Source organism: Thecamonas trahens (assembly GCF_000142905.1).
Source record: "Thecamonas trahens ATCC 50062 unplaced genomic scaffold supercont1.15, whole genome shotgun sequence".
In the NCBI taxonomy this organism is placed as follows: domain Eukaryota; order Apusomonadida; family Apusomonadidae; genus Thecamonas; species Thecamonas trahens.
The window spans coordinates 271,090-294,382 of NW_013657665.1; the positions used below are offsets into that span (position 1 = coordinate 271,090).

The window sequence follows — 23,293 nt, forward strand, 5'->3', positions numbered from 1 at the left end:
CCCTCCACAGCCACGGCAGCCCATCCCCTTCCCCTCCCCTCATGGCGGCCACTCCCATCATCATCCCTGCTCCACCACCAGTCCACCGGCCGGCGACTTGTGTTTCCTCTCGAATCATTTCGCCTCTTCCCCCTCCCTCCCTCACCACCACCACCACCACCACCTACCACGACCACATCCCCTCCTCGTCACACACACCCCTCCCACCTCCTTTCAACACAACTTCAAACCTACACGGGTTGGTCCATCTCCGCCCTCCCCACCCCCTCGTACCTCCTCTCCCCCCTCTCCTCCCTGTCGCCCTCCTACAATGAAGTTTGTCTTTCATTACCTGGGTGACCCCATGGACGGTGTGACCGGCGCCCGGTCAGCGTCCAAGAAAACGTTCAAGCACATGGAGTTGTCGACGCCGCTGAGCGAGCTGCTGCCCAAGGCTGCTGCTGCCTTTAAGATCCGCCTTCGTGCTGATCACTCGTTCTTTCTCATCCATCCCAAGCGGCTCGACTCGGTCCTGTCCATGCTCACCCTCGGCCGTTCTGCTGCTGCTGCTGCTGCCGCCGCCAAGAAGTCCAAGAAGAGCAAGTCCAAGCGTGGCAGGCACTCGATCCTGGTCGATGCTGACGATGACTGGACGTCGCCGCTGTCCAAAGTCGATGCTGCCCTCGGCGAGTGGCTCAACACTGAGCGAACGCTGCTTGAGTTGCGGTTCAACCCCGACGCCCAGAACCACTTGCTCTTTACCCGCGTCACCTATCCACTCCGCGTCGTCCCCGCTCTCGGCGAGGAACCGCGGGTGGTCATTTCCAACTACAACGATCTCGTGCAGGACCTCATTGTTCCCATTGCTGCCAAGTTTGGCGTCACCAACGCCATCTCGTACGGCCTCGTCAACACGGCGTCCATGCCGGCCGGCAACGCCGCCGGCCAGGCATCGGCTCCGCTGAGGTACCTCAACATGCTGTCAGACTTGCCTTCTCAAGGCGTACTCCCCACCGACGTTCTGCTCTTCAGTAAGCGGCTGGTGACCAACGACGATCACGCTATTCTCGACGGCGCTCTGGCCTCCTCCACACCAGAAACCGATCTTGACAGCGTCTTTGCAGAGATCCGTGACGCTATTCTCACGGATTCATACCCGGTCCGCATCGAGGAGGCGCTCCAGCTCGGTGCCGTCCTTCTCCAGGAGAAGTTCTCCAACCCGCCGGACGATGCTACCGCCCACCGCGCCACCATCGAAGGCGCACTTGCAGAGGTCCTCCCTGCCCGCCACTGGAAGGTCGACAACGTCATCGCCAAGCTCGCTGATGCTCACGTTGCGCTCAACTCCAAGCCTGGAACCGGCGACATGATTCCGCTCTCGGCGCGAAAGTACTTTATCCGCCTCGCCAAGCGGCTCAAGACCTTTGGCTGCACCAAGTTTGACGTCATGGAGACCCGCTCGTCCGGAGCAAAGACTCCGGCGGTCCTTGCCATTACCCGTGACCGCATCCTCCGCATTCATCCCAAGACCAACGCCATTGTCACTCGCTTCAAGCTCACGCAGCTCGCCAAGTGGTCGTCCAAGCGCAATACCGTTACACTCGACTTTGGCAAGCATGCCTCGCGCCCGTACGTCATTGACTCACCGGTTCCTGAGCAGATCGTCCAGCTCATCTCGGGCTACGTTGAGCTGCGCATGCAGCAGGACCTCTCGTTTGACCCACACAAGGCCCCGCCGGCGTCGCCTGACATCGGGCCGGGGGGGCCACCGCGTCCGTCCGATGCCGCCGACCTCGATGCCCGCGCTGATGCCGCCGTTGCCAAGACTGATGCTGCCGCCACCAAGCCCGACGCTGCCGCCACCAAGGCTGCCGAGGTCGCCGCCCTGGCCATGGCTGCCGAAGATGGTGCCGGCCCATCTGGCCCGGCCGGCTTGTCCGGCCCTCCTGCGGACGATGGGGACTCACCACCACCGTACGAGTTTGCAGACTCGTCGCCGGTCCTTCACAACGCAGACCTTGCGTCGCAGGCCGGCCCACAGGCCATCACTCTAGAGGATCCCAAACGCGTTGACGCTGCTGCTGTCACAGCTGGCATAGCTACAGTTCACGACGCTGCGGCCTCGCCACCCAAGTTTGGCACTGAGCCCGTGGTCAAGCTCCTCGGCCTTGCGCCGCTGGCATCGGCCGCAGACGGCGACCCCAGCCTCCCTGTTGCGCACCTCCAGCAGGCGCTTGCCGCCTTTGTGGCTGGCGTCTGCAAGTGTCTCTCCATGGCCACTGCAACGCCTCTCGACGCCGCCAAGGTCCACAAGCACCTTGCTTTTGTCTCGTCGCTTCCACCTGTCATCGCTTCAGCCTTTCTCGCCCTCGCCGACACGCCCACCGCATCCAACATCGACCCGCCGCTGGCATCGACCGAGACCTTTCTTGCCCTCTACACCAAGGTCTACGCCCATCTCGACGCGCTCCTCGAGTCGGCACAGGCGCTGACCGGGGTCGAGTCCGAGGACAAGCCGCGCCAGGCCGCAATGGCTGACGAGGCCAGCCTTCTTGGCGAGACCATGACCACGATGACAGCGGCCATCGGCGTCCACGGTGTGGCGACGTCGCGCATCACCGAGATATCCGCGCTCGCCCACCGTGCCGCCGAGGTGAGCACCGAGCTGGTGGCCGCGGCCAAGCAGGTGGCGCCGTCGATCCAGGCCGACCCACAAGCGCTGGCCGGTCTTGTGGCAGCCGCCAAGGCCATGTCACTCGCGAACACACTCCTTTTGCCTACCGCCCTTCTCACCGCCCCGCTCGTCCACCGACCAGACTCGTTCCGGCTCCTCGCCAGCGCCGCTGGCCAGGTTACCAACGCTGCCTCACGGCTTGCTCACCGCTACCCCGAGCTCGCCGCGCCGTCGCTCTCAGTCAACACGGCGGTGACGTACGTGCTTGCGACGGCAAACCCGAACTCGGTTGCCGCCGCCATGGTCTCGGTCTCCAAGGCGCTCCAGGAGCTGACCGAGTTTACCGGTGACGGCGGCGTTCCGCCAGAGCTGCCGGCCTCGGCGCCCGAGACTCCGCCGAGCCGGCTCACACTCCTTCCGCTGGCGCTCAAGAATGAGTTTGGCAACTCGGACGCCGCGCTGCCACCGGGCGCCACTGCCGATTTTATCACCACCTCGCTCGCGGCTGCCACCATGTACACCAAGATCATCAATGTCATTCCCAGCGTGACGGGTGCGCTCGTCTCTGGCGCAACCGACATCTCGCTCGGGCTGGCCAAGATCGGCCGTGCCCTGCTTGAGATGGAGCGCCAGACGGTGTTTGGTGCCTCTGGCGCGGCTGCTACCCTGATGGCTCTTGCCAAGCCGGGCACCCACGCCGGCGCGCTCGGTGCGTGCTACATCAAGCTGGTCCACACTCCACTGGAGCGTGCCCGTGCCTTCCTTCTGGCCGCCTCAACCATGATCAAGGCCGCCCAGCGACTGCCGTACGTCGCCGGCACCCCTGAAGCCGCCGCGCTGGTCTCCTCGCTCCAAGACCAGTCGGCCCAGCTGGTCCAGCTCTCGGAAGCCGGCCTTGCCACACTCACCTCGCTCCTGGACGCCTCGACCGAGGCCGGGCCTGAGATCCGCAGCTCTCTTTCGGCCACTCTCTCACATCTGGAGCAGTGCTCGGTGACTCTCAAGCTGGCGTCGACCGATCTTGCGACGGCGACAAGTGCTGTCCGCGACGCTGCAACCACCGCGGGCGACGGCGTCGCTGCCGAGACCGCGGCGCTAGGACCGGTCATCTCACACCTTCCGACTGTGATGGAGCTCGCGCCGTCGGCAGCGCCGATTCTGCTCTTCCGGGTTGCCGATGCTGTCAGCGCGCTCAGCGACCACGGGGCAATGCTTGCTCGCACTGCCGTCGGCCAGGCACACGACCCTTCGCTGGCGCTGCTGGATGAGGCCAAGAGCCTAACCTCACACGTCGAAGCCGTCGCCGACCTTGTGCTCGGCTACCTCGGTGAGTCTGCTGCCCACCCGTCAGTCGGTCTCAAGTTTGACTCGCGCGAGCTGTGGAGGAAGGTCAAGCTCATTGCGGGCTCGACCAACAAGATCGGCGGGCACGTCAAGGCTATTCTTGCCCTCCTGCCCCCGGGCGACGACACGGAACAGCCGGCGCTTTCGGAAGCCGTCGCTCGCCTGGCCATTCAGCTCGAGCTGCTTGACGGCGCGGTCGGCGTGCTCAGCTCGGGCTGCACCGACGATGCCGAGCTCGAGCCGTTCCTGGACTTGGCACCCGAGCGCGAGATGGGCGTGGCGTCCAAGTCGTTTACCGCCCTCCGCAAGGAGGCCATGCCTGCGGTCGCACGCGACCTGGCCTCGCTCTCGGTCTCGCTCTCGCAGAACGTCAAGGCAATGGCCAAGTCGCGGTCGGGCCTGGATGTCGAGGCTGATGTCCTCAACATTGCCTCTGAGCTGCTGTCGGCTGTCCTCGGTGCATCTGCGATTGTTGCCGGCGTCATGACCAAGCTTAGCGAAGACTCAGCGCTCATGGCCGCCGAGCTCACTGACGCAGTCACAAGTCTTGCGCACGATGTCGGCACTGTGATTCGAGAAGTCCTCGCCGCAGTCCGCGACGCGCCGGCTGACAGTTCGAGCCCGTTCTCAGCAACTGTTGCTTCCAACATTGTCTCGACGACCAAGGGCATATCTTCTGGCATTTCGAGCTACATTGACGCCGTCAAGGCTGTGACCAAGGCAGCAGCCGAGGCCGAGGCAGCAGCAACAGCTGAGGTTGAGGCTGAGGCTGAGGCTGAGGCAGCAGCAACAGCTGAGGCAGTGGCCGAGGCAGCAGCAGCAGCGGCGGCAGTTGAGGTTGAGGCAGTAGCAGCGGCGGCAGCTGAGGCTGAGGCTGAGGCAGTAGCAGCGGCGGCAGCTGAGGCTGAGGCTGAGGCTGAGGCTGAGGCAGCAGCAGCGGCGGCGGCTGAGGCTGAGGCAGTAGCAGCGGCGGCGGCGGCGGCTGAGGCCGAGGCTGAGGCAGCAGCGGCGGCCGAGGCAGCAGCGGCGGCCGAGGCAGCTGCCATCGAGCCGGTTGACAAGCTCAAAGCACTCGTGGCTGAGCGGCTGGCTGCAGTAGCGAACAACACGCTGGTGCAGGTGAGCAAGTCTGAGGACACGTTTACCATTGCCGGGGCTGCTGACGCGCTCTCAGGACTCTCGGGCTCGGGAACGGTGGCGGCGGGTGAGGCGCTGGGACTGAAGCTCGCGGATCTGGCGACGATGCTTGTGGATCCGATTGCGCAGCACGATTTGCTGGACGCCGCCAGCTCGCTGGCGGAGGCGTTGCACTCGCTTGCGGCTGCCGACGAGACGACACGGGCTATGGCGCTTGTCCGGACGCTGTGGTGTGGCATCGTGGGCTTGCTCCGTGCTGTCCAGCTGGAGCTGGCGCAGGAGAGCTCGCATGGGGCAGCTGAGGCGAAACCGCTGACTCTGACAGCACTGCTGCAGATCCGCGAGATGAGCCGAGCAGTGGTGAGCGCGGTGCCGACGCTAGCGCAGACGGTCGAGTTTTCTGACGAGCTCCACGCGGCTATCGATGTTGTGCGTAAGTTTGCGCTCGCGCTCGCGACCGAGCTAGCGGCTCCAACGTCGAATGCCGCGCCGCGGCCGGAGTGGATGTCGGCGTCGGCCGCCAAGGGCGAGCGCAAGGCTGCGCACCGGGCCATCTTTGCGCTCGAAGAGCTCGTCAGCGCCGCCGCCGATGGCGAAGAGGTGGATGAGCAGATGCAGAGCGTGCTCGCCGCGCTAGGCAAGTTCTCGAAGAAGACTGACAAGCTGATCATAGCTGCCGAGGACTTTGAAGACTCAACGTCGTCGTCCGACACCGACTCGACTGATGAAGAAGAGCTGCAGCACGAGCTCGATGAGGCAGCAGAACTTGTCGAGGCCGCGCTGCACGTCGCCGAGGAGGGCCGGGCAAGGTCGGCCGACGCGCACCTGGTCGACGAGTCGCTCGACGTTGGCGCCGCCGCCAAGCGTCTGGTCACCCACGCGGCAGAGATGCAGAAGGAGCTCGAGGACGCCGAGGCTGCGCGGCCTTCGGTCTTCGCCTACCACAGCGGTTCGGCCTGGAACCGTGGCCTGGTCTCGGCAGCTCACGAGGTGGCGTCTGCGGTCTCTGACCTCTGCTCTGCCGCTGTTGCCGCCGAGGCTCCGGCCTCTGCCCGAGTTCTCGCTCTCGCCAAGCAGGTCTCGGCTGGCTCTGCACACGTCCTTCATGCTGCCAACACCAAGGCCGCCCCGGAATCCAAAGCAATTGGCAAGCTCAAGAAGGCATGCAAGGAGCTGAAGGCCGCACTGGCTGCCATCACCCAGTTGGCTCACAGCGAGCGGGCCGTGGCAGCCGCGGCGTCGAGCCCCTCCAACACCATCGGCCCAGGCACCTTTACCCGCACCACATCACAGGCCCGCCTCATCGAGCAGCGGCAGGCCGTACTCGAGATGGAGCAGAAGCTCGAGCAGGAGCGTCGTCGTCTTGCCGAGCTCCACAAAGAGCAGTACAACTAATCAACCTCCCCTCCCCCCCCCCCCCCCCCCCCCCCAACCATGGGCAGGAGCAAGCCAATTGCCGACCGGGCTCTCGTGCCGCGGCTGCGTAAGTGGGTGGAGATGCTCGGGACGCCCCGGCCGGCCTACCTCGACCCGGCTGCGGCGTCCGACTACCTCCAGGCCACCTTCCCTCGCGACTATGCCCGGGTCCAACGCGGACCGCTTCGTGCTCTGGTCATCCGGGGACTCGATGTCGTTGCACGTGCGCTGGATGAACCTGTTCCCATGCCTACCGATCCGCCCGCTCCCGATCCGTCATCGCCTCCGCCGGCTGCTACTCCGCCGCCAGTCACTGGCCTCAACGGCTCCATGGCCTCGCTCTACCGTGCTGGCTCGGCTTCGGCACCGGCATCGCCAGCTCCGTCCGCGGCTTCACTCGCATCTGGGCCGGCAAGTGGCGAGTCCAACTTGTCTGCTCCGGCACAGCCGTCGCGTAAGCGTAAGCGTCGCAAGAAGAGCGCCGCGCCCGAGGACGAGGCCGGTGAGAGCGGCGAGAAGCGGGCCCGTGGTCTGCCTGGCGGTGCTGGCGATGGCTCGCCGGCCTCGTTCTTGGTCGAGCCATCGGCTACGTTTGCTGATGTAGGCGGCCTCGATTCGGCAGTGGTCGAGCTGAGGCTGGCATTGGCGACGGCTATCCGGCACCCAGAAGTGTACGCGGCGCTGGGAACCGGCCCGACCCGTGGCATCCTGCTGCACGGCCCGCCGGGCTCGGGTAAGACGCTGCTGGCCAACTCGCTGGCGGCCGAGCTGGGCGTCCCGTTTCTGCGCATTTCTGCGCCGGAGATTGTGACCTCGTTCTCGGGTGACTCGGAGGCCAAGCTGCGGCAGTTGTTTGACGCGGCGGTGCTCAACGCGCCGTCGATTGTGTTTATGGACGAGATCGACGCCATCGCGCCTGCGCGGGCGTCTACATCGCGTGACATGGAGCGCCGGATTGTGGCTCAGCTGCTGACGAGCATGGATGACCTTTCACTGGAGCGGACCGGCGGTAAGCCGGTTGTGGTCATTGCAGCGACCAACCGGCCACACGCCATCGATCCGGCGCTGCGGCGCGGCGGCCGGTTCGATCGCGAAATCGCGCTTGGCATCCCGACCGAGGCTGCACGGCTCTCCATCATCGGTGTCCTCACCCGCAAGCTCACCCTTGCACCGGACGTCGACTTTCCGGCGCTTGCGCGGCAGACGCCGGGCTACGTCGGCGCCGACCTGGCCACTCTCTGCAAGGAGGCGGCCTCCCTCGCCATCAATCGCGCCTTTGAAGAGCTGTTTCTCTCGGCGTCGGGAGGAGCGGCAGGTAACTTGAGTGGGGTGGCGCCGATGGACACGGCCGCGCCGATGGAGACCGAGGCGGCGCCGTCAAGCGAAGCCACAAGCTCGGGCGCCAAGACCGTTGTTGTGGTTGACACCAAGGCGCGTGCCCGCGAGGAGCGGATGGCCAAGAACAAGGCGCTGGTTGAAGCACTTGAGGCCCGCGTCGAGCCGTTGAGCGAGGACGAGCTCTCGAGCCTCGCCATCACCATGACTGACTTTGAGGAGGCACTCAAGGTGGTCCAGCCGTCGGCGAAGCGCGAAGGCTTTGCCACGGTGCCCGACGTATCGTGGGACGACGTTGGGGCGCTGGACAATGTACGCGAGCAGCTCAACGATGCCATTGTCAACCCCATCCGCTATCCGCAGCTGCACGAGCAAATGGGCCTCTCGCATCCGGCCGGCGTCCTGCTCTACGGCCCGCCCGGATGCGGCAAGACGCTGCTGGCAAAGGCCATCGCGTCGTCATCCAATGCCTCGTTCATTTCGATCAAGGGCCCCGAGCTGCTCAACAAGTACGTGGGTGAATCGGAGCGCGCAGTGCGGCAGGTCTTCCAGCGCGGTCGCGCTTCGGCGCCATGTGTCATCTTCTTTGACGAGCTCGACGCGCTCTGCCCGCGCCGCGATGGCCAGTCGAACCAGTCGGGCCAGCGGCTGGTCAACCAGCTCTTGACCGAGATGGACGGCACGTCGGCGCGCGGGCAAGTGTACATCATCGGCGCGACGAACCGGCCTGACATCATCGATGCCGCCATCATGCGTCCGGGTCGCCTTGAGAAGCTCGTCTACGTCCCGCTTCCCGAGCCCAACGACCGCGTCGCCATTCTCGAGACGCTGGCCCGCAAGACGCCGCTCGAGCCTGACGCCGTCGACTTGCGCGCCATCGCCCTCGACTCGCGGTGCGATGGATTCTCCGGTGCAGACCTCGCCGCGCTTGTCCGCCAAGCCGCCACCTTTGCTCTTCGCGAGTGCTTCCAGCGCATGGACGCCGCTGCCAAGTCCAAGCTCGATCAGCCGAGCGACGCCCATGAGGTCGTCCAGGTCGGCACCCGCCACTTTGAGGCTGCCTTTGAGCATGTTCTCCCGTCAGTCTCAGAGGACGTCGCCTCCATGTACGACACGATGACGCTGCGGACGTCGCGTCCTAAGGCTCAGCCGCGGCAGTGACGGAGGTCAGCGATGTATAACACACATGCTCAATCCTCGACTCTCATCATCGGCACTCCGAGCGCCCACTTGGGCGCGGGTCCTGGATACACTACCTGGACAGGCGTGATGCCCGGCTGGTACGGGCGCGGGTCTGACCGCGAGCCGGGCTCTGTTCGGCTCTCGCTGCCGGTCCGGCTCCGTTCCGATCCAATCACCTCGTAGTCAAGGTCACCGACGCGGAAGAGGTAGGCCATGTAGCCCAGAACGCCCACGGTGACAGCCTCGTCCAGAGCGACAATCTCAAAGAGCGAGGGCCGGAGGATGGCAGAGGTCATGAGGACCAGCAGCTGACCAAAGGCGAGAATCGTGACCTTGGCATTGAACTCGCGAATCATGGCGTACTTGGCCTGGAGCGGCGCAACCCAGGCGGCGATGGCTTGCTCAGCATTCTCGTGATGCGCAAAGAGCGCTTGTCCCTCAAACAGCGCACTGGATAGCGCCACCGCGGTCTCACGGACGGTGGCAAACGAGAGCCGCGCGATGGTTACGTACGCAATGACTTTGACCACTGTAAACGACGCACCGAGCATGTTCGCCACAATAAGGCCGAACCAGGCAAAGCCCGTGACAGCGAGAACAACAAGCGCGCGCTGCAGCGGGAGCTGGAGCATCAGGATCGACCAGCCCTGTGAAGCGAGGCCAAGCACAAAGCAGAGGCCAGTGTAAAAGATGACCGCGCTCGCAAAGGCCGCCACAGAGTAGCCTAGCGGCGGCCGCTCGCCGGCATTTTCGTACCGAGTCCAGTACACAGTGTACGCCAGAAGCGAGACAATCTTGAGCAGACCGAGTGTTGCCACCATTCCCACCATCCATGGCAGCGCCAGACACACCCGCCACCAGCTGGGCGGGCCACTGGCGCGTGCGCGGATGGCAGCAATTCGCCGGACAGTGGCCCCAAGCCATGCCCCATACCCAATCGTCCACACCAGCAGAAAACCGCTGTACACCATCGGCAGCGGCCACGTCTCGGTGTCGAGCTCGCGACCGCCCGGGTTGACTGCGCGAGTCCGAGTGTTGATCCAAGACGCCACCGCGTCATTGGCGGCGCGGTCCGCCACGTCGCCATCAGCATCGCCATCGGGGCACTCGACCAACGCCAGCACGCCTTCTCCGGTGAACGAAACATCCCATGCAGCGTGACCGGCCGGGGGTACGGCCCACGCCGCGGCAGCGAGTCCGTCTAGAGCCGAGGCATCGACGGCGGTAGCCGGCGGGAGCGGAGCGATGGTGGACATGTTGTGGGCAGCTTCGAGAGCGTCGCAGAGGGTGGCGGGGCGGACGCGCGCCCACTGATGCGCATCAAAGAGAGCAACCATGAGAGGCCGCGGCATTTGCGTCGCCTGCACATCGGTAGTGTACCTGACCTCGGCGAGTCCACCGCGCGCAAAGCCGTACGTCAGCAGCCTGAGGACCGGGTTCTCCAGCGGAAGCGCCACGTTTGCCGATACGCCCACCGCCACCACCGGGCGCGCAGAGAGCACAGCCACCACCAGTGCCACCACCAGTACCACCACCACACCCATTGAGCAAGGCCGAGGCATACCAGAGGGAGGGGAGGGAAAGTGAGTGAGTGAGCGAGAGAGAGAGAGAGAGTGTGTGTGTGGCGTCGACAAGACAGGTCAAGGTCAGGCCTGTGTCTGATCAAGGGGCGATCGATCAGGCGAGTGTTCGACCCCGAGCCGCGGAGCTGCGTCCAGTCCAATGGCCGCGCCTCGCGATCGGCCGATGGTGATGATGATAGTTGGCAAGACATGATCAGGCGTAGCCATGGGTAAGCGATCGATTATGCTAGTGCACGACTCCAGCGGCCTTGCCATCATCATCGTGGTCACCAGCCGCCAAGGCAGTCTGGTACCAGTACATGGAGACTGCAAGAAGATGCGATAGGCAAGGGTAGTAGATGAGGTGATGCCATGATGCCGTGAGTAAACGATTCCCCAGTGTGCAAACAGTGAACGGAACGGCTTACTGTGACTAACTAACTGATTCTAATGACTGACTAAATGACTAACAGCTGATGCGTATCGTCACTACAGTTTCTTCGTCAGCTCAAAGTCGAAAAGCATCCATGCACGCAGGAGCATCATCTTCTCGGCGCGCAGAGCCGAGAGGCGGTTCCGCTTCCTCGTCATCATGTCTGTCGCCACCGAGTTGAGCCGTTCGACGCTGGCAGCGGAGGCCGATGGAAGAAGGATCCCCTGGCCCCACAAGCGGAACCTCGCACACAGCACCTGGATCCGCCGTACGTCAGCCTTGCGGTTCCAGTTCTTGCGAGACTTGCACAGTGCAAAACCTGTGTTCCAAAGCCATCCATCCATGGCGGTGGCATGAACCGTCAAGATGGCGTCAATTTGCCTTCGATGACGCCACTCTTTTGTGGGAGGGAGTGGCCTCTTCATCGCGCCGCACTCTCGGCCTCGCACTCACGGCCGCGACCAGGCGACAGAGACAGAGATAAAGGCAGAGACAAGACTTGTCTTTGACTCGAACACCGTTGCTTGCAGGGGAAGAAGGCCCCTAGGGCGTGGGTCGTCATGCAGAACTTTACAGCCGAGGCCTCCTCGGTCATCCAGGCGGTGACCGGGAGCAGAGTGGTGTTGGACCCGTCTATGACCCGGGTACGCGTGGTGGAGGGAGTGGACGGGTGAGGAACGGGGTGCGGGAGGGGGGGAAAGGGACTAACGGGAGCGGATCTGGCTCGGCATGGTGTTGGATAGGGAAAGCGGCTGTGGATGCGGGCGCTGGAAGCGGTGAGGCGGAATCGGAAGAAGGACGGGTGGGCGGCGACGTTGTTCTCGGAGCAGTTCAAGGCGTTGCGAGATCGGGCGAGGAGCAAGCGGTTGGCAGAGCTAGAAGCACAGAGTGCGACGGCGAAGAAGCGGATTCCTCGTCGGGACGCATTAGATGCGCTGGTTGATGTTCTTGAGACTGAGTTGACCAAGCAGCGCCGCCATCGAGTCGATCTGCCAGCGCACGGGCAGGGCAGCGAGGCTGACGGTGGGACTGCCGGCGGCGGCGGCGGGGGTGCAGACGACACGCCTTCGTTTGATCGGTATTCGGGCGAGCGGCTGCGAGGCCGTGGAGACGGGCGTGGGCGCGGGAGCGGGCGCGGGCGCGGGCGCGGACGTGGGCGCGGGAGCGGCCGGCGGCATGGAGGCGCGCACACAAGGCTGCTGAGCTCTAAGCGCGGGAAAAGACAGAGCGGTGACGAGATGTTGGAACCCGGAGAGCGGCGTAAGCGCAATATGCAGCGGCGAGTTGCATCGATTGCGTCGGTTGACCCGATGGCGGCGGCTCGAGCGGCGTCGAAGCGGGCGCGCAAGCGGCTGGCTGAAGCCGCCCGTGCGCGGGAAGAAGCTGAGAGTCGGGAGAAGCAGGTGAAGAACTCGATCTCGGCTGCGGCTCGTTTTGCCGAAGCCCGCGCTGAGCAGGCTGCAGAGCGGGCGGCTACGACGGTGGAGGCGGAGACGGTGGAGGCGGAGACGGTGGAGGCGAAGACGCCTGCGGCCGGCGGGGCTGTGCGGTCGCGGGCAACCGAACGGCGCGGCTCGCTCTTTGCGCTCACACCAGTGGTCAGCAACATTCACCATGATCCGCAGATGGGACGATCGATCTCTCTCCGGCCAAAGTGGAGCGACGGCGAGAGCAGCGAGTCGACGCCCATGCAGTCAGTCAAGGCGCGAAAGGGGGCACTGACCCGGTTGGCAGCTTCGGCGGTCTCGCGGCGGGCGACGCCGCAGTCGTCGTCGCTGGTTGTCAACCAGCGGACGGTGATGAGTCGGCGCGGGCCAAGCGCAAGCACCAGCAGCCCAGGCGGGCGGCAGGTGAAGAAAGGCGGCGCAAGCGCAAGCGGGTCGCGGGCAGGTGGGCAAGCTGGCACGCCGCCGCGGTCGGGGCCGCGGCTGCGGCGCGGATCGCGGTCGACCAAAGTCGTGCCGGCTAGCTCGTCGCTGAGCAAGAGCCCCGGGTCTCCGTCCATGCGCGGCAGCGGCAAGCAGCTGCTAGCGTTCAAGCAGCGGCGTCACTCTGTGATTTCACTGGACTCGCCGCGGACCCGCATGTCACGGGCCGAAGCTGCGAGGGAGGCGGGTGCGAGTAAGCCCGCACACGACGCGACCGACTACGAGTATTCTCGGCTCTCAGTTGACTCGCTCATCACGTTCCCGGACGACGGCATGTACGACACAATCAACGTGCGGGTGCTTGTGCCGGACGCCGAGGTCGGGGCCGACGGAGCGCTGCTGCTCTCGTCGCCGGGGGTAGTGGCGCGGCTGACTGCTCTTCGCGATGCAGAGAACGAGCGGATCGGAATCGAGGAGGCGTTTGCGACGACGCGGCGGATGGCGCGGCGGCGGCGGGCGGCCAAGGCCAAGCGCGAGGCGCAGTTCCGGACCATCATTGCAGCGCAGCCCGACTCGGTCACAGCGATGGCGCTGGACAACATGCTGCTGCGGGAAAAGCCGCCGCCGTCGATCGAGGCGAGCGAGCGCGAGTAGGATACTCACAGGGCGTCGGACGATGGGCCGCGGCCGACACCGCCGGCAGTCGACGAGTGGCGGGCCGAGGGGAGGAGAGCGGCGATGTCCGAGTCGACAGGCTCGAGGTCGTCATCGGCTTCATCGTCGGTAAGCGAGTAGGCAGAGAAAGCGGCGAGGTGGCCGTCTGCGGCGTCTGTGGGCGCGAGCGTGTCCTTGAGGTTCGAGTACCAGGTCTGGGTCATTTCCTCAAGCTCGATCTGGGCCTGGCGGGCGGCTCGGCGCGAGTAAATGTCGCGGAAGAATGGCTTGAGGTATTTGTCGTCGATACGCTCAAACCACGAGCGTGAGAGGTCAAGGCTGCCGGGTTCGGCGTGGATAGTTCGCGAGCGGTGCGGCGACGAGGCCGAGTTGGCTGACGCGTCCTCCTCGGCGTCGTTGATGGAGACGGTCGGGTCGAGCTCCTCAGTCTTGGACATAGAGACATAGCCGCCGGTGGTCTGCATGCGCATGAGCTTGAGAAGCGGCAGGGTGCCACCGCCGAGGACAAGAATGGTGAAAAGAACAATGACGAGGGTGGTGGTGACGAGGATGGTGCGTGAGGCGAGCGGGAGCTTGAGAGCCAGCGCAAAGGCGATGGCGCCGCGGAGGCCGGAAAACCACATAATGACCTGATGTTTGGGCGTGATCTGGATGGCGCGGCGGGCGTTGACTAACGAGGAGAGCGGGAAGATGTTGGCGGCGCGGCCGACGAGGATGAGGACAATGGACCAGAAGATGAGGCCAAAGTGGAGGTAGTGGTCAAAGGAGAAGACGGCGATGCCGAGGTAGCCAAAGATGCACGTCTCCGCCAGCCAGGCGACAGCGCGGAAGACCTTCTGTGTGGTGATCTGTGTGGTAGGCGAGAGGTTAAAGTAGGTGTAGTGCGCCATGACAATGCCGGCAAAGAGAATGGCCATGATGCCTGAGAGACGGAGACCCTCGGCCATGAGGTACGGGAGCCAGCAAAAGACAAAGACAAGCGAGAGCTCGAGCGACTGGTAGCGGCGAATGTCCGTGTACTTGAAGAGGACGGCCGAGACGAGGGCGACGCCGACGCCGATGGTGACCGAGCCGAGCGAGACAAAGAGAAAGCGGGCCATGGCGCCCATGGCCGTCCAGAGCGTAAACGCGGCGTCGGGCTGGACCATGTCGAGGATCGAGTGGTAGAGCACAATGGCGACGGCGTCGTTGAGGACAGACTCGCCAAAGACGAGCATGGAGAGCGTCGGATCGACGTCGAGCGCCTGGAAGACGGCGAGGGTGGCGACCGGGTCGACCGCCGAGATGAGCGCGCCGTAGACGAGCGCATCCGAGAGCGGGAGGTAGTAGACCCAGCCGATGTAGCCAAGCATAAAGAGAAAGAGTCCAAAGAGGAGAGTGGAGATGAGGGTGCCGGCAATGGCAAAGGTGAGGATGGAGCCGATGTTGCGGAAGAAGTTGCCCTTGTGCAGCGAGTAGCCCGACTCGAAGATGATGGGCGGAAGGAGGAAGAGGAAGAACGTGTCGGGCTCAAAGTTGACAATGTCATTGGATGACGATGAGAGGCGGATGATGATGCCGATGATGGCGCCAAAGATAATGACCGCGATCGACTCGGGCAGGTAATGCAGGTGCCGCGAGACGAGGCCGTACGTCGTCCAGATGGCCACAAACAGGAAGCCCAGGATGATCAGCAGCCCCCACGACTCGCGCTCTTCGCACTCTTCGTCATCCGGGGCACATGCGGCATCTACACCCGTGCGAGAGGAAAGGGGAGGAGATGCGTGAGTGAGTGCGGCGAGGGGAAGAGAGAGAACGATGGCTAGTGCCCACCCCTGGCTCTGCTGGCGTACTCGTGACGTGTGCGAGAATCGCTCCTGCTGCAGCTAGCATGCACAGCCATCGTAGCGCAGACATGGATGAGTATGTGGTGGAGAACGAGAAGCGTAGCTGAAGGGTAGAGGGGTGGTAGTGCTGGTGAGGGGAAGTGGCGAGGGGGGGACGGGGAAGGGGGGGGGGGGGTGAGGGGGGTGTGATCGTGATCGCGATCATGATCGCCATCGCGATGACAAAGTCGTCGACTTTGGCGCTTTGGGTCGAACCGGGAGGGTGTGGGTGTTTGGCGCACTTTTGGCCAATTTGGCGCCATGGAACAGTCACGAACATCGGTGACGGGGCCAACAGTCACCCACAGCGCCCCACGCGAGCACTTGCCACCCCCTTCTGTGTCACACAGACTGTGTGGCGGACTACCCACACCTGTCTAATCCAGATCAGTGTCTTCCTTCACTCAAGCACACCTCTTCTTTACTATGTCGTACCCGACCAACCCGTTCGCTCCCGGTATGCCCCCGGCCTACCCCAGCCATGGCCCCTACGCCGCAGCCGGAAACCCGTTCCTTGGCTACGGATACCCGATGCCTGGCCCGCCCATGGCTCCGATTCACGCTGGCCCGATGCCTTACTCGCACAGCCACGGTCCCTTCCCGTCCTGCCCACCGTCGACCTTTGTTGCGCCACCGCCGCCGTACGCCTACGGCCCGCCTCCGTCGTTTGCCCGTGGTCCACCGCCGCCAGCTGTGGTGGCTTCTGGCCCGTTCCTCGGCGGAGGCTTTGGTCGTGGCGTCGCGGGCGGCTATCCCGGCGGCTATGGCGGGTTTGTTGGCCCGACCTTTGTCCTGCCCTCGCTCGTCGCATCGACCTGCCCGGCCTGTGGCGGCGGTGACTGCACCTGCTCGCCGACCTCGGCCATCTGCTCAAAGTGCCGCTACAACGTCGCCACCTGTGCCTGCGCCACCCCGACCCGCGCCGCCTGCTGCAAGAACGGGTGCGCCTGCGGCGATTCCTGCACTTGCGGCGCCAACTGCTCGTGCTGCGCCAAGGAGATCAAGGCGGCGTGCTGCAAGAACGGGTGCGCCTGCGGCGATTCTTGCACTTGCGGCGCCAACTGCTCATGCTGCCCCAAGGAGATCAATGCGGCGTGCTGCAAGAACGGGTGCGCCTGCGGCGATTCCTGCACTTGCGGCGCCAACTGCTCGTGCTGCCCCAAGGAGATCAAGGCGGCGTGCTGCAAGAACGGGTGCGCCTGCGGTGACTCGTGCACTTGCGGCGCCAACTGCTCGTGCTGCGCCAAGAAGACCAAGACTGCTGGATGCGGCTCGGCGACGTGCACGTGCGGCGATTCGTGCACGTGCGGCGCCAACTGTGCGTGCTAAGGATGTTCGGAAGCTGCACAGCCCGGCCTGTGTCATCGCGCCTGGGTGACTGTCGCCGAGTGAGTCTCCACCGCCACCGCTACCGCCCCCTCCCTCACCCGTCCCTACACACCCATCTTGTAAATGGCACGCAGGTCTCGACGACATCGGCGAGCAAAGCCACAGTCAAAGCGACAGGCACGACGTGCCGAAGCAGCCAAGGCCGCTGCTCAGGCCCGGTCTGGGGCGCTTGCCGACGCTGCCCGCGACGACGACGTCTTTGCCCTGCTCCAAGCGTCACTGGCGAGCCACGGCGGCATGCCACACAGCAAGCCGAGCGGACCAGCCAAGACAAAGCCAGGCAAGCCCCGGCATGCCCGACGCACAAGCATCACATCTGACGGCTCCTTTGATGATCCTTGTATGGATGCCCTCTTCAACGCTGCCTTTGCGCACGACGCCTCGGCCCGCCGCTCCGCCAAGGAGCCCAATAGAAGCTCTCGCAGATGGCCGCCGCGGCCGCGTGGCGTGGACTTGGAACAGCGCCAGGGGCGCGGGCGTGGCCGTGGCAAGCACAACAAGGCACGTAAGACAGGTCGCAGAAGCTCGCGAGCGGCTTCGCGCGGACCTTCCCGCAATGGCAATGGCTGTGGCAGCGGCAAGCGGTCGTCCAAGCCACGCAGAGGCAAGCCGGCTCCATCTCCGTCCGTCATCCGCTTTGCGGGCTACGATGCTCTCAACGCGGGATCGTACTCCTCGCCGCAAGTCTATTGCCGTAAGAGTGGCGAGGATCGTGCACCGAGGGGACCCGGGCGAGGAAGAGGGAAGGGAAGAGGGAGGGGGAGAGGGCGCGGCGCTGGCCGTGGGCACGGCGGGTATCGGCATGCGGACGCTGACAATGGCCGCATGCTCGCCGCCATGGCCGAGTCGGGGCTGGGATCGGAGGAGGAATCAGGATCAGAGTCGGGGTCCTCGCCGACCTTGTCGACGACCACCTGTTCTTGCCTCAACACCAACTCGTGCTCGATGTCCTCGGCCACATTTAACGACGTCGTGGCCAACACAGGGTCGTTTCTCCCGTCGCCAACGGCATCGCTGTCGTCGGGCGAGGCTACGGGCGAGGCTACGGGGGAGGCTGCGGGCGAGGCGTCGGGCGAGGCGTCGGACGAGGCGTCGGACGAGGCGTCGCCGGCGGCAATGTCGGCTAGCGATCACGTTTGCGGGACCGAGAGCGGGGCCGGGAGTGGGAGCGAGCCGGTTGGCGACGAGCGCCAGACCAAGCTCGAAGCGACGAGGCTTCAGCTGGAGAAGCTGTCGATGATGGAACTCGAACGTGAGGGCCCGCGGTTACGTCGCGGACTTGGCTTTGCCGAGACTTCTGCAGGCGCCGCCCGAGCCGGAGCAGGCGGTGTCTCGGGCGCGGCCGCCCGGAGGCACCGCTGGCGGTTCGGCGAGTTCCTCGCGCCGCAAGACTACCTCGGGCTGGAGTGGATCCTGGCTGGCGAGGGCCCGGTTGTCGAGCCCGCGGCTGCACAAACACCAGCACCGGCACCGGCACCGGCACAAACGCCAGACGTTGTGCGAGAAGTCACAGTTGCATGTGACGAGCCGTCGCGCAGCCGCCGTCCCATTATCAAGGGCCGGCGCTCGCGCCAGTCGTTCCAGGACTTGTTCAAGGCACTCGACGCCTTTGCGCGATCCAGCGAGGAGCAGACCGTCCTCGGCGCCATGTCGCACCAGGAGCGTCGGTGCGTCAACCACATCGCCAAAGCCTGCCAAGTCCGTGTCACCACAAAGGGCTCCGGCAAGCGCAGCTTGCTCTGGCTCTCGCGAACGGTGCGGACAACGCCGGTGACCCCGGCCAAGCGGCGTGCGCTCTTCGATACCTACGCAAGCGGCGACGACAACAACGACGGCAGCGGCGGCAGCCAGAGCAGAGAGTCGACGCCGCGTGGCCGCAAGCTGAGCCGCGGTCGTCGCAATCCTCGGCTTGCCTCGCGTGTCATGGTCACCACCCCCATTCCCCCGTCCAACATCGGCCACCGCATGCTGCGTAGCCTGGGCTGGGACGGCGGCCAGCTAGGCTCGTCACAGGTCGCCAATGGCCTTCTTGAGCCGGTTCCGGTTTTTCTCAAGAACGATCGCCAGGGCCTCGGCTTTGCGTCGCCCGAGCCGTCACCAGCAAGTGCTGCATCTCCGGCGTCGGCACCAGCGCCAGGGTCGCAGCGTGGGCGCGGTCGTGATCGCGTTCGCGGTCGCGGGCGTGGCCGCAGAAGCCCCCGTACTAGCTACAACCAGTCGAGCAAGCGGAAGCATCGCGGCGGCCGCGGCCGTAAGCGTCGTCCTTAGCTTAAACTGGGGTCATCTATGTCGACTACAGCAGCATACGCCGTCGACGAGCGGTCTACAGCTGCACCGTCTGCGATGGCAAACTCACCATCGACGACTTCGACCTGGAATTCGTCTTCTGCAGCAGCGTCGACCGGACCAGGCGGATACATACAGTTGTGATGGCGCGCTGCAGTCGTTGCTGCCCGAAGCGGGGCGGACGAGCCATTGCCGGCAGTGCTAGATCGGGATACTTGTGGCGATCGCGGCAGGGCCGCACGAAAGGTAGCCAGATCGATGCGCGGGAGCAGCCTTGGCGGCGGGCGCGAGTACGGTGGTGGGAGATAGCCACGAGCGATGTGAGCAAGTAGCAGCTTCCCATGGCGCTCAGCCCATCGCCTGATCATGGCTTTGGGTGCCGCGAGGCCATCAACCACCCGCGCGGCCCACCCTCGCACCCGGACTTCGTCCGTCCTGTGCATACGGGCAACAAACGGCGACTCGAGCGCATCGGCGAGGTGCTCCACCAGCGAGGGACGTGCGGACATGTTGGTCCCAACTTGTGTGTGTGTGGGGGTGAGTGGTGCGGTTGCGGTTGGGTAGGGGTTGGGCAGTTTCAGGCTTCGGCTTGGAGACGACCTCCCGTGGGCGGGTAGAAGACCTCCCGTGGGCGGGACTACAATTCATTTCAGGCTAGAGAGAGCCCTCGATGGCAGCGGATGGCTCCGGCTGCGAGACGAGGGTGGGAAAGTGATCCGAGTGGATGCCGCCGACGAGCGGAATGTCCGAGTCTTCGAACGAGATGCCAAAGTCGTCGGCGAGCTCGGCGAGGATGGGCTTGTAGATGTTGCGCTCGGTGGGGATGACGACACCCGGGCCAAAAGTCTCGCCGTTGAGAATGCGCTTGGTCATAATTGCGACTGGGAGCGAGACGGTGGTAGCCATGGCGGTCATGTCCGGGTCGGTAGCCGAGCCCTTGATCTTGAGGGCGGAGATCTTCTCGCGAGCCTCGCCGTTGGCGTCGACGTACGCGATCTTGTGCAGCATGCCGATCAGGTCGCGATCGCCGGGACGAAGGCGCCACTTGTGCTGCAGCAGGAGTTCGAGAATGCGGGCAGGCGAGCCCTTGGCATTGATGCGGCGGTCGGAGAAGAGGCCCAGCCAGCGGATCTTGTCCATCACTGCCGAGAACATCGGCTGCTGCAGCTGGTACGCCAGGAGCAGCTCAACCGAGTCTGACTGGCGCCACGGGAGGAACGAAGCGAGGAACTCTGCATAGGTCATGCGGTCGGCATCCTCCATGGCAAACGAGTCGTCAGTTAGGCCAAGCTGGACAAAGACATCCCAGGCCTCACAAAAGCCCGGCCAGCGGAGCGTGCCGCGGAGCACGGTCGACGCCGAGGCCAGGTCGTATGCGTCGATGTACTGCAGCGAGTCGCGGTTGGCGTACGCCTCAAAGGTAGTGCCGTCGGGGAAAACCACGTTCTTGGCCCGCGAGAAGAGCTTGTTGTACGGAATAAACTTGACCACGCCTGCCTGCAGGTACGTCGAGACGCCGCGCCCGGCCAGAACCACGTTTCGTGGATTCCACGAGAGCTTGTACTTCCAAGGGTTGTCCGTGGTCGACTCGGGCGCCACCAGGCCGCCAGTGTACGACCGGAACTCGCGGACGTCGCCGCCTGCGTCGCGGATGCCGTCGATGAGCGCCTTGGCGGACATGTGGTCGATGCCTGGGTCGACGCCGCACTCCATGACAATCGGCACACCTGCCGCCTTTGCCGCCGCGTCATGCTGGCGCACATCGGGCGTGGCATACGACGCCGTCACCACCGGCTTGCCCAACCCGATGGCCATCTCGATCACCGGTGCGTGCATTGACGCAGGCAGCATCGAGACCACCACGTCTGCAGTGTCCAGAATCGCAGTCAAGCCGTCCTTGTTGGCCACGTCGAGTTCCACCGCCGCAGCCGCAGGGTGATCGCCGGCCTTGCTCGCCGCCAGCTTGACGTTGGCGTCGGCGACCAGGACGGACCACCGCTCGTCCTCGGCCCGCTCCAACAGGTAGCGGATGAGTGGGCCGGACGACCGCCCTGCGCCGAGGACTGCCACCCGCTTCCGCGCCGGATCCGGATGCAGCGCCATCGCATGCTTTAGCGACGCCATCTTTCTCTCCGACTCGACCAGCTTGGCCCTCAGCTCTGAGACGGTCGACCTGGCCGCCACAGCGGCAGCCAGACCACGGACGGGCGCGGCGTAGCCCCGAGTCAGCTGGAGCACATTACGGAGATGCAGCATAGAGAGAACAGAAACAGATACAGTGTGTGGAGTGGTATGGGCTATGCGCGTGTGCTAGAGTGGAGTGGAGTAATGGTTGTAGTGGTGGCCGGGGTCGTGCTGTGGTTGTGGTCGTCGTGGCTGGTCCGTAGCTGCGGGAGCAAGTGGGTGAGTGGAGGACGTGGCACCACGTGAGCCCAGAGCTCCCCCAGGCAAGACGGCCACCAATCAAACACCACATGGCCAACATCAATTGCGATGACATCCATCGACATCAAGGCCATGATGCCGCCTATAGCCAAAGCCCACCAGGACTATGTGGCGTTCTGATCTTAAAAAATAAGCTACTGTACATCGGACCAGAGAAGCCACCGAGTGTGATCAGTGGGTGTTGGCTGGGCGGGCGGGAGGAGGTGGCGGGGTGAGTGGCGGGGGGGGGGGGGGGGGGAGGCCGTCTGTCTATGTCGGGTTGCTGACGGGATCATCACCGCCCTCCACGACGACCACCTTCCCGCCCGTCTTCCTCCCTCTCTCACGGCCACCTTCGCCCACCACCACCACCACCACCATTTCACTCACCTCACTCTCTTCCTCCATAACCTATGCTCGCTGTGGCCACGGGGAGACTGACGCGGCTATGCGCCCTGCCGCGCTGTCGACTCGCGCCAGCCGTCACCAAGCCTGCCATCAGCGCCACGCCTGCTGCCACCGCCGTTGCGTCTGCTGATGCGAGCATTGCGGCTGCGGAATCAAGACGTTGGGCATCGGCGCCGGCGGCCGATCACGATTCAGCAGTCGAGGTGCTGAAGACAGACATCATCAACGCCGCGCTGGAGGCTGTGCCGAGACTTGGCTTTACTCGCGAGGCCGTCCGCGCTGGCGTGGCCTCGATGGGATACGCTCCGACGCTGGAGGCCATTTTCCCCCGCGGTGGGGGTGACCTCTTTGATGCCTTTGCTCGGAGATGCAACGTCGTCCTTGCCCGCCATCTCCGCGCAGAGATCGACTCGGACGCTCCGCCCGAGCGCCGCCTCGCCGCCGCCATCCGCATCCGCCTCGAGCCACACGCCCGGTTCTCGTCCGATGTCATGGCGGCTGCGCTTGCTCAGCAGGTGGCTGTCCCGGAGAACGTGGCACCTGCAGCGCGCGAGCTCGCGCTCATGGCAGACGAGATCGCGCGTGGAGTCGCCTGGCCTCTCCACGTGCCTGGCGCGGACGGGCATGGGAAGCCCGGCAGCACCGATGCTCGCACCCACGCACGCAGCGTTGCAGAGTGGAGCCAGCGGAGGATGGCGGTTGCTGGCGTCTACGCTCTGTCACAAACGTACATGCTCGCCGATCCGTCGGCGCACCACGCGGATACCTGGGCCTTTGTCGACCGCTGGTCCGCCAAGGCCGTGGCCTCAACCGAGACCTCACAGGCCTGGCTCGACGTCCTCGGCCCGACTCTCGGCTCGTGGTGGCACTCGCTCCACGTGCCCATCGCCAACGCCCCGCCAGCCGCCGTCGAGACCAGCGCGCGTCCGGCAGCCAGCGTGGAGCTGTAAACACCTCACCCTTCAGCTGGCCGCTCCACTCACTGCACAGCTCTCAGTCCTCTCTTGCTGCCCATGGCCGACTGCTCTCCCGTCGCGTCACAACTCGACGAGTTGGTTCATGTACTGTTGTCTGGCGAGTCCGTGGCCGCCGGAGGGAGTGCAGTTGAGCGTACCGTCGAGTCTCTCAGCGCCATGGTCAACGAAGCTTATGCCGAGGCCGATGCCTTCTTCCTCACCGGCCCGCGTACTTCTGTGAACGAGTTGCTGGCCCGGATGGCGACAAGCGGATGCGAAACCCATGTCTGGCGCGAGGGAGGCGGGGGCGATGCTTCGATCGTGGCCTGCGGCTGGATCGGTCCGCAGGGCCCGCCCGAG

The 23,293-nt window shown here is 64.8% G+C and overlaps 9 protein-coding genes across 9 annotated transcripts; 6 read left to right on the plus strand and 3 right to left on the minus strand.

Moving 5' to 3' along the window:
- Positions 1-310: 310 nt before the first annotated feature.
- On the plus strand, positions 311-6,529 carry AMSG_11715 (uncharacterized protein; the record flags this gene model as incomplete). Its single annotated transcript, XM_013904105.1, has 1 exon — positions 311-6,529. One exon carries the CDS (start codon positions 311-313, stop codon positions 6,527-6,529), a length of 6,219 nt encoding a protein of 2,072 aa, XP_013759559.1.
- A 39-nt stretch (positions 6,530-6,568) lies between these two features.
- Positions 6,569-9,046, plus strand: AMSG_11716 (uncharacterized protein; the record flags this gene model as incomplete). The annotated part of the gene is made up of 1 exon (XM_013904106.1): positions 6,569-9,046. The coding sequence occupies one exon, from the start codon at positions 6,569-6,571 to the stop codon at positions 9,044-9,046; it is 2,478 nt and encodes an 825-aa protein (XP_013759560.1).
- AMSG_02552 (uncharacterized protein) lies at positions 8,524-10,690 on the minus strand. Its single transcript, XM_013904009.1, has one exon. The coding sequence runs from the start codon at positions 10,627-10,629 to the stop codon at positions 9,076-9,078; it is 1,554 nt and encodes a 517-aa protein (XP_013759463.1). The 5' UTR covers positions 10,630-10,690; the 3' UTR covers positions 8,524-9,075.
- Positions 10,691-11,571: 881 nt separating this feature from the next.
- Positions 11,572-13,363, plus strand: AMSG_02554 (uncharacterized protein; the record flags this gene model as incomplete). The annotated part of the gene is made up of 3 exons (XM_013904010.1): positions 11,572-11,706; positions 11,806-13,308; positions 13,352-13,363. Exons 1-3 carry the CDS (start codon positions 11,623-11,625, stop codon positions 13,361-13,363), a joined length of 1,599 nt encoding a protein of 532 aa, XP_013759464.1. The 5' UTR covers positions 11,572-11,622.
- AMSG_02555 (sodium/hydrogen exchanger) lies at positions 13,105-15,530 on the minus strand. The gene is made up of 2 exons (XM_013904011.1): positions 15,438-15,530; positions 13,105-15,334 (listed from the first exon to the last, which is right to left on the minus strand). Exons 1-2 carry the CDS (start codon positions 15,499-15,501, stop codon positions 13,590-13,592), a joined length of 1,809 nt encoding a protein of 602 aa, XP_013759465.1. The 5' UTR covers positions 15,502-15,530; the 3' UTR covers positions 13,105-13,589.
- Positions 15,531-15,896: 366 nt separating this feature from the next.
- On the plus strand, positions 15,897-16,945 carry AMSG_02556 (uncharacterized protein; the record flags this gene model as incomplete). The annotated part of the gene is made up of 2 exons (XM_013904012.1): positions 15,897-15,927; positions 15,970-16,945. The coding sequence occupies 2 exons, from the start codon at positions 15,897-15,899 to the stop codon at positions 16,797-16,799; spliced, it is 861 nt and encodes a 286-aa protein (XP_013759466.1). The 3' UTR covers positions 16,800-16,945.
- A 751-nt stretch (positions 16,946-17,696) lies between these two features.
- AMSG_02557 (uncharacterized protein) lies at positions 17,697-19,066 on the plus strand (the record flags this gene model as incomplete). The annotated part of the gene is made up of 2 exons (XM_013904013.1): positions 17,697-19,025; positions 19,052-19,066. 2 exons carry the CDS (start codon positions 17,697-17,699, stop codon positions 19,064-19,066), a joined length of 1,344 nt encoding a protein of 447 aa, XP_013759467.1.
- A 733-nt stretch (positions 19,067-19,799) lies between these two features.
- Positions 19,800-21,401, minus strand: AMSG_02559 (saccharopine dehydrogenase; the record flags this gene model as incomplete). Its single annotated transcript, XM_013904014.1, has 1 exon — positions 19,800-21,401. The coding sequence occupies one exon, from the start codon at positions 21,399-21,401 to the stop codon at positions 19,800-19,802; it is 1,602 nt and encodes a 533-aa protein (XP_013759468.1).
- A 494-nt stretch (positions 21,402-21,895) lies between these two features.
- Positions 21,896-22,927, plus strand: AMSG_02560 (ubiquinone biosynthesis protein COQ9; the record flags this gene model as incomplete). Its single annotated transcript, XM_013904015.1, has 1 exon — positions 21,896-22,927. The coding sequence occupies exon 1, from the start codon at positions 21,983-21,985 to the stop codon at positions 22,925-22,927; it is 945 nt and encodes a 314-aa protein (XP_013759469.1). The 5' UTR covers positions 21,896-21,982.
- Positions 22,928-23,293: the final 366 nt, after the last annotated feature.

Bases quoted from the DNA above. Each gene is read 5' to 3' on its own strand.
- AMSG_02552 (XM_013904009.1), bottom strand. From the start codon at position 10,629: ATGCCTCGGCCTTGCTCAATGGGTGTGGTGGTGGTACTGGTGGTGGCA.
- AMSG_02555 (XM_013904011.1), bottom strand. From the start codon at position 15,501: ATGTCTGCGCTACGATGGCTGTGCATGCTAGCTGCAGCAGGAGCGATT. The intron at 15,335-15,437 runs GTACGCCAGCAG...GCACGGGTGTAG, and splicing joins GATTCTCGCACACGTCACGA to ATGCCGCATGTGCCCCGGAT.